This window comes from Clavelina lepadiformis, chromosome 6 (assembly GCF_947623445.1).
Source record: "Clavelina lepadiformis chromosome 6, kaClaLepa1.1, whole genome shotgun sequence".
NCBI lineage: Eukaryota > Metazoa > Chordata > Ascidiacea > Aplousobranchia > Clavelinidae > Clavelina > Clavelina lepadiformis.
In genome coordinates, this window is record NC_135245.1 from 1,640,785 (window position 1) to 1,654,057 (window position 13,273).

The window sequence follows — 13,273 nt, forward strand, 5'->3', positions numbered from 1 at the left end:
GTACAGCAAAAGCTTTCCAGCGCGGTTTCATGAATCAGTTGAAGTGAATTTGCTGCAATCGAGTGAATGGCAAAAACAACACTGTGTGGCAAACATGACAGCAGTTAGTTACCTTAATTTTAACGCGGCGCGGCCTTGTGGTGCCAGTTTGCTGAAGCGATTCTGAGACCACGCCTTCAGTGTGAATGCTGCGTGTAGACGCCTATGACGTCATAGCAGTTAGCAGTGTGACAAGCAAGAAAAAATTGCCAAACGCAAAACAAAAAATTACCAGTTGATTGCGGCGAAAATCTTGTCGCAAAATGCAAAGGTGCACAACACAAATTATAAACATCTAAATAACACTTAAAACCAGAAAAACGTGATGCTGCTGGTAATGGTACGATTCATAATGATGATTGAAAATATAAGCTGTCACGGAAATCTAATCGCAAAGCAAGTGTCGCTTTTACCAAAAGCGCAACAACTTACCGCATGAAGACGCGGGTCTTCAACGCCATCACGTGAAGCCATGCCGGTGGCACTGGCGCCATGGGCACCGTCGCCATCTTGTCTTCTTTTCATCATCTGCTGTTGTTGCTGCAACATCGCCGCCTGCATCATTTGCAACGCTTGAGCCTATTATGACGTAATAAAGACCGATTTTAACAAAGAAAAAAGTTAATAATAAGGTTATTAAAATAAGTTCAAAATTTGGTTCGCGATGTAATGAAATTGAACAACTTCATGACGTACTTGCTGTTGAGCAGTCTGCGGCTGACGTAGTATTGACATCATATCGGGTGTAAGTTGGAATTGCATGCCACTCTCAAGGAGTGCCAGTAGTTGTTTGAGCAGAGGAATTAATTCGTTCTGTCCCGATTCCTGCATCAAACAATTTATCACGTGATTGCGACGTTTTATTATTAAAACATTATCTTCAACAGACGTAACAAAATTTACAATTAAAAAATGCTCTTAGACTTGCTGTAAGCACCTAAGCTAAAAACACCAATTTTACAAGAATTGCAGCACAGAGCTCATATCTACCAATTCAAGAAGTCTATTACGTCACCTGTACGTCATCTCCGTAAATACCAGTGACGACAGTTTCGTAATCTCCAGCCACCAATGCGGAACCTCTCAGAACCTGTCTAGCTTCGAGTGTGAGTAGCTCGGATAAGTCTCTGTTGAACTCGAGCGCAGAGAGATCGAGGTCGATCGCTTCGACCTTTGCGTCTAAATGGCTGAGAAGTTCACCCTGAGAAGAAACAGCAAGTATTTTTACGCCCAGATAGCTGTCTTGTGGGAGAAGTACACTGTCACTGCTTCCTCACTGTACTGCTAATTACAACGAAAGACTACACATAATTTCGGATGAATAGTTGGAGTTATAACTTATAAAGTGTATAAGTTAAACAAACAAAGAATAATGAAAATAAGTGGGAAATAATTCCAATTATTACAACTACTGTAGTAACGACCTTATCATACATATATATATAAATGAAAACAAACAATTGTCTAGAAGGAGATGGAATATATGACAAGTGCTTAGCTTAAAACTTTTAGAACAACAATTTCGTTTGTTACAAAAAACTTCCGAAGCAAACCTGAATCTTCTTTCGAACTTGTTGATAGCGTTGTAAGATCGATTCTTTCGCTGTTTTTGTAGCAACCGCGTCACTGCTGTCGACGACGTCACGAAGACGTTCGTCACGTCGCGTTTCCTCAAGTTCTAGTTTGCGTAGGAAGTTTCGAACCTGGAAAACACACCGTGACCCTGTCAATGTCAAGGGTAAAAAGGCAGATCGCCATGAAGCAGTGGAAAGAATGGGCTCACTTATACAGCTGAGACTTTCTTTATTCAAAGAAAATTAATTCATAACTAATTATACGTCATTCATAAAAATTAGTAGGATTGTAAAGCTGTTAGTACAATTTAAACGCAATAAGTAACTTAATGTATAAGTTAAATAAACCCGGAAAGACAAAGTGCAGTTATTTTGACACTGACCGAGTCGACTAGCTTGGTGTAACTGCTGTGTGTCTTATCTTCTTGAAGTTTTTCTTCTGAATCGTTGTCAATCAGAATAGAAAGTACGTCAGGGGGAAGCACCGGACTCAGCTCTACATTGGCGACCTGTGAGATAGGTAAAAGATTTTCCGTGTTATATCAAGGCAAAGAATATCTTAGAGCTAAAGCTTAAGCAGACAAGTGCCTTTAAAAGCAGTGATATTTACAGCAGCAAAAAGTTAGCTATTAACATCGTAGTTTGCATATTTTAAGCATTCTATCTCCAGTCACGTGACCGACCTCTTTGCGTTCAGTTTCACGGTTCAGTGTGTTCGAAAGTTGTGTTGTGACGTCAGCGATTGCGTCAAGACTTTCCTCACCCTGCTCCACAGTCAGTGTTTCAATGTTCTTGATGACATCCTAGAAAGAAGTTAATAAGTTCGCAACTGAAACCGGATGTAAAAAACAAACTTACACCAAACAACATAAGAAATTAGAATGGTAAATGCTATCAAAGTGAAAAAGAGCAACCTGTTGTAGATCGAGTGCTCGTTTCTCGACATCGGCTTCCCGCTGCCTCTGGCGTCGCCAAACTCCCTTTCTTGCCGCGATCTCGTCTTCCAACATGGCGACCGCGCCCATTGGTGGCTTCCTCTGTCTGAGATGATGGTGGGAAGACTGAACCACGGGTACCACCGTGTTGGTGTCCTTGTTTACCCGGGCACCAACCACTTTGCCCGCTTTGCCTTACAAAAGAAAAAATGTTTCAACGGTCTGAGTATAAAATCAAACAAACGCAACATAATTTAAAGTTTGCAAAGATTCGTTGAGAAAACGGATCAAACAGCCGATGAAAGCATCTATTACAAGAAAGTGCACAAAACCTACATATGATATAGGACGGACTTATGAAATAGTTAAAATCCAACGCCATCACACGCACCTGATGACGTGTCAATGCCGTTTATGCCAATCATAATCGGAACCAAGCCACGCCCATCTGGATCCTCCATGCTGCCAGCTAGCGGCCTGACGTCCGTGGAAAACTTCTCCTTGTCTATTCCAAGAATGGGAACTTCCAAGTCGGATCCGGATGGGTCTTGCATCGTAGTTCCAACCAAGATAGGGAGTAACTGGCCTGAAGGGTAGATTGCGGGGTTAACATACAAAAACCAAAAAACGTTTAGTAATAAATCTACTGGTACACACGTAAATACAAACGTTTGCAAAATGCAATCGCGTACCGTGAACCAGCTTCATGGAGATCGATTTAGTATTTAAAGTTATTTGTGTCTATTGACTTAATATAGAAAGAACCTTGCCAGCATCACAATTATACGTCAAGCTCATATGTGTTACCTGTGGCAGCAAATTCCATCATCCCAGCAGAGCCACCGTTTGCAGCAAGGATTGCAGCTCGCTCCTCACGACGTAGAAGGTCCTGTGAAGTTCTCAGCAACTGCGACCTGCAACGCCGTCTAGCGGCAGTCATTTCTTTTATTGCCGTGTCAAGTTTGGACAGTTCGTGGCGAGCGCTGAACGATACACCTTGCGACATTGCTTCGGGCCCTTCACGGAAAATGTGGCAATGAATGAATGAACATTTAGAAGTAGAAGTAGCCCAATAGCCGACATATTTTTGAATCAGAGAATCAGCGTCGCATAGATGCAATCATCTTGATTCAATATCAAGCATAATGAGTTAAATAGAGCATTTAATTGCTACAAAGCTTTGCCGGTTTTCTACCGTTGTTTTGCTGGGTAAAGTATTCGTCGTTAATAGAATAATTTAATGCCAATATTACCTGACATAGAAATATTATTACACATAGGTATTAACTATTAACATCTAAATTATTATGTTTGTGAGAAATATCTGATGCAAAAGAGACGAAAAAGCGATTAGCATCTCACCAGATATTGCATCACGGAGCTCTTTCATTGCTTCGAGGATTTTCTCCTCGCTGGAGAGGACGCTCGCATCCAGGAAAGACTGATATCCTCCAGCGCAAGGAAGAATCTTATCCTCACTCCTGGGATCAACAAGGATGCGACAGGAGCTTACTCGGACTTCTTTCCCACTCAGAGGCTCAACACAGGAGTCACCAAGAACAATGGGAACCTGCATCCGGGAGTTGAGAGCATTTGGAGGAGACATAGTTCCTCCAACCTGAAGAAAAACAGAGATTCACTATCCCACATGATGTAGCGACTTCATATCCAAAACTTCAAAGCATAGTTAGCAATTAACATAGTAAGCGCAATGTAATTAGCATAACATAGTTAGCACAGCATAGCATAGTTGACCAATAAGTTAAATTACCAAGAAATGGAACAGGAACTTATTGCAAAAATCTAAAACCCGGGCATAAAATTCCTATTTTAGTTTAAGTTAGAATTATGTCAGGTGGAAACGGGCAACCCGCATTTGACATTAAAATTTATATCAGCAGGACTCCATCCAAAGACCAAGAAAGAAACAAAACCGAAGTAAAGTGATAACATGTATTGGTGGAAGACATCCAAATCTTCAACGATTTTACAGTGTTCAAATATATCAACAAATATTCCAACAGTATTTCTTGCTTTAATGTCACTGTAAAACTCGTTTTCCGGTGTTTGCCAACTACATCCGATATCTATATAGCTGTGTCGTTTTTGGCTATGTCTTTTTCTTTTTCATAACAAGCAAAATAATTTCTACTCACTGGAACAACTTTTCCGTTTTGATCAATCGCGACAGACACTATGGGCACAGGCCTGTCAGACTGGGCTTCTAACATAAATGACCCGACTTCTATTGGAGTAGGTAGGCCTGTGATTGGGTTCTGGTAGGAACCACCTAACAATAAACTTGCAAAATTATTGACAGAACTAAACCATGCGTTAATAACAAAAGCTGGTGATGAAAAAACTTCCAGTCATGAGCAATGTGTCAAACGTCCAACGATAATTTTATCCAACGTTTCAGCATTAATTTGCAAGCAGGAAATATTTCGAAATAAACTCTTAATCAAACCAATTAAATCAAATCGGTACAAAACATTGGTGAATATATCCGATAAAACCGGATCACTTCTTACCAAGTGGGTGCACAGCCCCAGTCTCAGGGTGAATAGTCACAGCACAAATGGGTACAGTAAGTCCTGTGATGAGGTCAAACATGGGTGCGCCGTAACGCAAGTCCCCCCTTCTTTCCAGCAGCGGGAGATCAACTTTCATCGGAGATCCAGTCCTAAGATCAACAGGGTACGGCAGGAAAGGTATCAGAGGTTCTTCTGATTTAGGGGAATTCCCTACGCCAGCGTCGGCTGTGTGGACGATGGTAGAAGCGATGGGGTCATAGCAGAGATTTCCTTGCATTGGTAGAACTCGGCCTTCAAAGCAAATGAAGCGATGGTCAGCGAATTGGTAAAATGCTTCCACCACACAGAGCTAACTGTGGTCGAGTGGAATTGACTTCTGAGCTTTTTCAGTTGAATTTAAGGCCTAATGTAATGTTACTGCGCATGCGCAACCTGTGTGAGGATTGACAAAGTATTCATCTGCCTGAATTGACATCACGTGACCACTAGCCAGTAGTATTTCACTGCCGGGTTTGGGATGGACCAATCCAGTCGCAGAATCAAGCCGGCACAAATCTACCATCTTCAAAGAGCCGTCATTGGTGAAAACGTGATCTTTAAGCAGCGGTTCTTTGCTTCCTATGACGTAATAATTGCGTCAAGACTTATGTACGATGAACTGTAAGGTCATTGGTTAATAGGTGTAATGACAGGGTTATTTTTTTTTAGTCAAAATAAACAAAAATAGCTGCTAATAGTGTTGGAAAACTAAGGCGATGACATCGTTATTGGTCATGACATCATCATGACGTCAGTACCTGGCAAGACCATATACGCTCCAGTGCCTTCGCCAATCACAGACCAGCATCCGAGCCTTTGTGATTCGAAGGTTACAGCGGAGGACATCTTGTTAAGAAGAGCACCGACACGCCCGGTTATTTCAGCCTGGACCTCCTCAACACTCATCAAACCTGTGCGAGTTTGAAATATTGAATGCGGTGGACCGTGTGGCACCGAACCTCTATGTACGAGTTGTGCTTTATAAGCTACTGTTGGTTAATTGAAGTACTGCTTATGGATTTTGAATAATAGAAGATTAAAGGAAAGATATAAAGTCTCTGTTTTATCTGTTTTATGAAACTTGCAGTTATGCAAGTTTCAAACTATAAGCCCAGAACTTCCTACCAAAGCAAGTCTTCACTTACCGTCTTTCAGAGAGTTGATCGCTTTATCCAATAGTCTCTTCGCAGCCTTAAATGAAGCTGTGTATGACACATGGTGGTGCTGTCGAGCAAATTCATCTTCTCCAATAATAGTACGTTGGTGCTGGAGCACAGCCTAAAACAAACACAGTACCATAAAATTAATTTAGCCTATTGTTAAGCATAAACTAGGTTTAGAATAACGAACTCAATCTTCTTAAAAATAACTGAATAACGCAGAAATTTGAAGCATTATAAAACGCACTTAAATGAACTACGTATCCGACATGTTAAAATATACTTTTACAGCAAATTAATGTCAAGTAACTTGCAGCAAGTCAAAAAAAACAGACCGTGAATTTTTCTCCAAGTTCTTTCCTTCTTTCAAGTTCAATGTCGAGTTCTTCTTTTTTCCTTTCGTACTCAGCGAGTTCCTCTTGAGTGGCGAGTGACGATCTTCCTTTTAAGTTAAGCTTTGCAGCCCAGAGATCTGGAGATTGGGGATTAAATTTTAGGAAAATAAAAGTAAACGATTTATATGCTATTAACTTTTGATTACGTTTGTTGCATTGCTTTGTTTTAATTAAAATTAGCTAGAATTCCTAAATTACAATAATATTATAATTTAGGAATCTAAACTAATTTATAAATCTCATATTATTAGATTTTAGGCTTAAAATTATACCAACTAGGGTCTTTACAGAGGTATCAACCATCCAACTACACTTTTTCACGACATAACCCCCCCAGATAACATCAAACTGGTTAAATAAATCTCGCAAAACACCAACCTTTCAAAGATTGGGATTGTTGAGCAATCTTCTGGTATAGTGATTTTACTTCATCCTTCTGGACACCAATTGTGGATGTGACGTCATGAGACTGTTTCTTTAAAATGTTATAAAACTCTTGACTGCTGAAAGCTTCTAGGTCGACCTGAACAAAAGAGCGAAAGCGTTTGATTAAAATCACCTAAATTGTTTAGCTTCTATAACACAAATGATATAATGACGAAAGTACAGAAATTAGGAGGCAGAAAAACCCCACTTAAAAAAGTCACGCGCACATGAAGAGCGTCCTAGAATCTAGACTATCTGGAGAGTTTATGAATGGGTTTAGCTATAGGGGATTTCCCAAAAAATCTTGCAAACGTCAACAGCGGCGAAAACTTGCAACGTCTTCAAACCGATAATACAGTAGACGCACAATCCCATTCACTGCAGTTTCTACATGCACCGATGTATAAGTTTCCGAATTTTGAAACCTGTTTCTCATAATCCCAAAACTCGTCTTTCGCCAACACTGAGTCGGTTTCCACGGCAACGGCCGGTACGTCACTTGTGGCCGCAACTGCTTCGAAATTGCGATTGAATTTCTTCACGGAGTGCACAGAGGAACCCTACAGAGTGGCATTGAGTGTTTTAATAATAGTTAAATAGATCCAGTAATGCTCCATGATTAAACGTCAACTTCTGTACTCTATTAGTCCAATATGACTAATTTCATGGACACGCAAATTTCTTATAGAAATGTACAGTAGAGAAAAAAAGCACCGTTGCAATAAAGTGTACAAAATGAGTGAAATTTACTTTTGAAACGTGGGTTAAAAGTTCTGATAATTCAAATAATATCAACCATGACCGTGATATATAAAAGCAGCAACGAGCGATCACCTTTGAGGAGTAATCATCAAAAGAAAACTTCTGAGCCAGCATCCTGTAGTAAGGATTAAGGTACAGGGCCTTGCTCCAGCCATACTTTCTGAAGAGTACTAGCGCCACTATGAGGATGATAATTATCAGGATGGACACCGCTAGTAGAACGGCAATCATCACCCAGTCTGGCTCCAGTAATATGTCAGAGCGAAGAGCCACGCCGTTCTGTGTTAGGTATCGAGAGGTTTGTGGGAAAAAGGGGCCGACTTCTGTGCAGCTGCCACCGCTGTCCATGACTGAAGCAGACAAAGGTAACGAAATTAACCAAACAGGAAAACGCGGCGATTAGTGATAGGCATTACATCTAAACACTAAAATCCTAACAAATAATCATAAAAGCGAAGAATGAGCTATTATTACGTACTGTGAATACCTGCAATATGTAGCTATGCGGTCGTATCATCAAAGCCAAAATACAGCCAGGAACATAAAGTGAGTAACCTCACATATACGTGATGTAAGTTAAAAGGTATCGGTACGCACAGTCATAGAAGGAACGGCGGATTTCAGCGTCATGTAAAGCTACTTGTGCTCTGATAGAAACTATCCACCCACCTCGCACGTAAAACCTCCGGTAAACATTGGTCGATAGATAAAAAGCGTAGACGCCGGATGACTCAAAGCGATACATGAAAAGGTTGTTTTGGGAACCGGTCTGTGCTTGGTCCAACAGCAGACGGAATCCGCCGTAGTCGAAGTTTTCGTTCGTGTTGTACAGGTTTGTTGCGTCGTACTCTGGGAAAGTTGTGTTGTCAACGCTGAGAGTAAGGAAAGAATAGTGAGACAAAATTGCAAAATATTGGGTGATAAAGGCGTAACGTTCAGCGAAATGGTAAAATTTAAGTTACGACTCAGCGCCGTTTCGCGATTAAATTCAGATCCAAACCCACAAAACTTTTTTACATGCTGCCTACAATTTGCTTTATGTGAAAAAGTAATGGACATATACAAGCGGTTCTCACCAAAGAACGCTCAAAACACACAGCAAGCAACGCTAAAATCCAACTCACGTGAACAACATCAACGCATTGAGCTCGATGCACACGACAGGGTTAGAAATTCCAATTTGGGTCGAAGGTGGAGACACGCTCTGCATGAGTCGACGTCCTGAAGGCTTCCATTCAGTTTCCATTGCGTAGGGCCCGAAATTATCAACGTTTCGGCGGCGCCGTCTAGCGGTGGTTGAACTAGCACTCTGTATGAACAAAAGTAGGTTGAAGTGGATGTTAAACATGTTATTTATGGTTTTATTATCTTATCAGTGGGATTGTTTTCCGCAAGTGACGCAAATTCTTGAGAGACTACATTAATATACGAAGACAACGCCTAAACCCCAGGGATTTATAAAAGATACTCGCAACGCAAATTATTTTAAAATTCTTCAAAACATTAAGTTATATATGAAAATGAAGCCTTAATAAAAACCTACCGCAGAACTATTAAGAAGATCATCGAGATATTCAGGGCCAGGTTGGTAAACACCGAGAAATCCATCGACCGTACTTTCCATCAGCGAGATCGCTTGCGTGTTGGCGACACCTGACGTACATTGTGAGGATGAGATTGATAGATTAGCGTTGATGATCTTAGTCAATTGAGATGTCGGAAACTGAGCGGATGTCCCGTCTGCATTGGTGATCCTGAAATTAAGAAACTGTTTAAAATATCCGTGTTCAAACAAACACCATATTATTCCTTTATAATATCCTACTTGAATAACACCTACGTACTCTTAAATAAATTTATATCAATTATTATACGGCTTTAAATTCAACAAAATCTTAACCGTTGTGATAGTCTGTATAAATACCTCAAATATGGAACATCGCTGACCAGTGGGTCAGGGCATACGAATTCTAAAGTTTTCTGTTGCTGGACTCTGCATTCAAGGTCGCATATGGCGTCCAGGTCGTCCACACCGCACATGCATTTTCCGATCGATTGATCAAGACCTGTTGAAATGGAAATTTCTGCACTGTAGACAAACTTTCTTACACATTTACACATGATATTTCAGCCGGTAGAGTTTCGGTGAGTCTGTTGTTAATTACGTTGCACGCCAGCATATTACAAAAAATTTGACGCATGCGCAATGTTAGCCTATGATGATTAAAACGCTGCATGTGCCATAATTTTCTTAAGCATTTTTGCTTCTCATTTTCTGACGCTGATTTTGCAATACTTTTCAACGGTGAGCATTTACAGGACATTTACCGTATGCTACAACAACAAAAAAAAAATATAAATAAGTTTACCTAGATAGTTGTCTAGTGAACCACAAACGTTGCTGCATTCATCCTCCCATTGTTCCGGACTCAAGCAATCGCCATTTTCTGACCTGATCCGTCCATCCGTGCAAATGGCGTGCACTCGCCTGAAATAGTTTCCAATTGATTAAACGCACCAGGCCGCGATTAAAAACACAAAAAGCGCGACTAAAGTGCACAAAAATAACAATTGGTACTGATCGTTAAAATTGAACATAGCTGAGAACTTACTGGACACAATCGCCGCCCCTTGTTTGGTCTTGCTCGTAACCGGTCGCGCATGGACATTTGCGGTCGCTCGGCTGAAAGCTTCGGCCGGACCCGGTGCAAACACAAGAAGTTTGGCCGGATGACGGCTGAGACGCTTCACCGCCGCAGGACTGACAGGATGTTTGACCCTGTGCGGAAAGCACATGATGAAGATAAAAAAGATGAATTCTATCATTACTTGTGCCGTAAACTATCAGCAGCTTAAGTTTTATTGTGAAGTATAACATCGCGGTATGTTTTAGTGGTATAGTCAGCAAAAGAAACCTCTTACCTCTAAGTTGTTGAAATAGTTGGGGTCGCACGGTATACAGGAACTGATCGACTCGCCAAACTCGACCGAGTAGTAAGTACCAGCTGGACATGGCGTTGGTGTTTCTGATTCGGCCGGACAGTAGTAGCCTGGCGGGCAGGGATACGAATTGGTGGCGTTGGCGGTAGCGTTTTGGGATTCAGGCTGATCGGTGGTGGCGGCTTGCAGGCAAACCACCCCGGCCTTGCAGGGGAGACAATTCTGCAAGTAATGACAGGTAAAGGTTGTGCAGTTTACAGCTACAAACTGCTTCGACTATTCAATATTTAATAACCTGGTATTCTACAATAACCACAAACACTTAGGCTCTAGTCTTTTGTATTGATGGTTAAAAGCGCAAGACAGCGGAAGATAAACGTTGCCAATATTCTTAACTGTAGCTTTAAAAGCAGTAACTTTGCAGCTTATTAGTAGCTCTGTAGCTTCAAAATCCAGACCTAGCTTTAAAACTGATACTGAAATGCGCTGAAAAAGGAAATGAATTGATTTAGTGGAAAATCAAACGCATGAACCATCGCACCTGTCTATTTGGGTCCCCGCCATAACTCCCAGCAGGACAGGCCGTGCATGTGTTTTCAAACGAGGTCTGAGACGCTCCATCTGCCACGTAATAGCCCAACGGGCATTTGGTGTCTTGCGAAACACTGGCAGGGCAGTAGCTTCCGACGGGACAGGGAATAGGTGCGCTCGAGTTTTGTGGACAATAAAACCCTGCATGTAAAATCATATTATCAGTCACTAAGCCCGCACGGAAGTATTTCTTTCCGTGGTTGCTATCTGGTATGCAAAATAGCAAAGTAAAGCAAAGTGTATTGTTTCGTCATTGTCTGTTAGGGACAGAAGAATAAAACGCTAACCATTATAGCGTAATAAAACAACACGTAGTAATGAATAATAATATTAATAAACACGTAACAACAATAATGAATGTAATAATTCGACCGTCACGATATTCTATTTCCAAGAATTAACAAAGTAATGGGCGACACATTCTAGTTAAATAAAATAAAACGTACCTGCGGGACATGGTATTTGGACAGCAGCATTCGGGCAGTAATTACCGGCTTCACATAGTGAATATGTTGGTGATCCTTCCGGGCAGTAGGTGCCCATTTCACAAACGACCCCTGTCAACAAACGTCACGTGAACGATGTGTGCGCTCGTGCCAGACATATGCGCCACGGCGTATTCACAATTACTTAAAAAGGTTCTTTTTGTTGAGCCACGAATGATACCAACCTGTAACTGCAGCATCTGTGCAATTGAAACAAACGGTCGTTGCATCAGGGCAATAGAAACCTGCCGGACACGGATAACAGTCAGCAAGGCTGCTGCCCTGGACACTGTCCCTATATGTCCCAGCAGGACACGGTATTGGCTCCAGCGAGGAATTAGACGTAGGTGTACCGCCTGTTCCTAGCGGACAGTAGTGGCCAACTGGGCATGGATTTTGTTCAGGGCTTATAGTGGCTACGTTAGGACACCAATACCCAGGAGGACAAGGCATACAGGCAGAGTCATCCTTTGCTCCAGCAGCATTGGAATATGTCCCAGTGGGACATGGTGTCATGTTTTCCCTAAACGGGCAATAGTACCCAGGGTTACATTCCACCGGAATGCTACCATTGGTGCAGATGAACCCTGCGGGACAGTCTGTACAATTATTCTTTGAACTCGCCCCAACGACGCTGATTACCAAACCGTCGGAGCAAAGTTGTGGTTCCGTCGTTCCTTCAACGCAATAATACCCATAGGGGCACGGGGTGCCGGTTGCATTGTTAGATCCATCTGGGGTGGGAGTCCCACTTCCACTAATACAGAAATATCCGGGGGCACAAGGACCTGATCATAAAACAAACAAAAGAAAATACAAAAATAAGTTTTCCTTTATAGAACTATCGCTCATATATTGCAGCAGTCATGTCAGGTTAGTAGGTAGGTAGCTACACCTCGATAAGCAAAAATTTAATCTGGTCTTTTTCCTCAAAAACTAGTAATTACTTCACTTAAGTAGCATTGTGCTAACTATACGTTAATCCTAAGGGTGTAACCATATCCGCACACCCGACTTTCTAACAGTCTTTTTTAATACCTGTAACTTTTCCATCCACACAATAAGACCCGGTAGGACAATTTGCACATTGTCCTGAAGCTTCGAGACCAGTTCGGTTCCCATAGGTGCCATTGGGACAAAGCAAAGGGGCAGAAACTCCTTCGGGGCAGTAATAAGTAACCGGACATGCGACAGGGCTGGTAGAGTTAGACTGGCAATAAAAACCGGCTTCACAAGTAAGACAGTTTGTTTGCCCTGTTGCTGGCTGGTATTTACCTTGCAAAGACAAAAAATTAACAGTTAATTTTAAGGTTGAAAACCTAAATCACACATACATGATCCCCTTTCACTTATTAGTTTTATTAAGACACATGTTTCTTGAACATTTTACCAG

The 13,273-nt window shown here is 41.5% G+C and overlaps 1 protein-coding gene across 2 annotated transcripts in view; it reads right to left on the reverse strand.

Annotated features, from left to right (window-relative positions):
• Window positions 1-13,273, reverse strand: part of LOC143463495 (uncharacterized) — a 56,727-nt gene that overhangs the window by 10,716 nt on the left and 32,738 nt on the right. The window contains exons 72-102 of one of the 2 annotated variants that reach the window (XM_076961973.1): window positions 12,919-13,155; window positions 12,066-12,668; window positions 11,842-11,952; window positions 11,346-11,536; window positions 10,787-11,026; window positions 10,477-10,643; window positions 10,234-10,352; window positions 9,789-9,930; window positions 9,408-9,618; window positions 8,989-9,173; window positions 8,534-8,736; window positions 7,937-8,214; window positions 7,528-7,662; window positions 7,055-7,199; window positions 6,617-6,753; window positions 6,267-6,399; window positions 5,880-6,032; window positions 5,515-5,700; window positions 5,080-5,373; window positions 4,705-4,838; window positions 3,911-4,166; window positions 3,356-3,565; window positions 2,940-3,134; window positions 2,528-2,742; window positions 2,297-2,416; window positions 1,997-2,122; window positions 1,593-1,742; window positions 1,055-1,240; window positions 736-864; window positions 472-618; window positions 113-202 (exon numbers count right to left, since the gene is read on the reverse strand). In XM_076961973.1, coding sequence (XP_076818088.1) covers window positions 113-202; window positions 472-618; window positions 736-864; window positions 1,055-1,240; window positions 1,593-1,742; window positions 1,997-2,122; window positions 2,297-2,416; window positions 2,528-2,742; window positions 2,940-3,134; window positions 3,356-3,565; window positions 3,911-4,166; window positions 4,705-4,838; window positions 5,080-5,373; window positions 5,515-5,700; window positions 5,880-6,032; window positions 6,267-6,399; window positions 6,617-6,753; window positions 7,055-7,199; window positions 7,528-7,662; window positions 7,937-8,214; window positions 8,534-8,736; window positions 8,989-9,173; window positions 9,408-9,618; window positions 9,789-9,930; window positions 10,234-10,352; window positions 10,477-10,643; window positions 10,787-11,026; window positions 11,346-11,536; window positions 11,842-11,952; window positions 12,066-12,668; window positions 12,919-13,155 — 5,828 coding nt within the window. The remainder of the gene's footprint in view (window positions 1-112; window positions 203-471; window positions 619-735; window positions 865-1,054; window positions 1,241-1,592; window positions 1,743-1,996; window positions 2,123-2,296; window positions 2,417-2,527; window positions 2,743-2,939; window positions 3,135-3,355; window positions 3,566-3,910; window positions 4,167-4,704; window positions 4,839-5,079; window positions 5,374-5,514; window positions 5,701-5,879; window positions 6,033-6,266; window positions 6,400-6,616; window positions 6,754-7,054; window positions 7,200-7,527; window positions 7,663-7,936; window positions 8,215-8,533; window positions 8,737-8,988; window positions 9,174-9,407; window positions 9,619-9,788; window positions 9,931-10,233; window positions 10,353-10,476; window positions 10,644-10,786; window positions 11,027-11,345; window positions 11,537-11,841; window positions 11,953-12,065; window positions 12,669-12,918; window positions 13,156-13,273) is intronic. The other variant, XM_076961974.1, reaches the window with a different exon arrangement.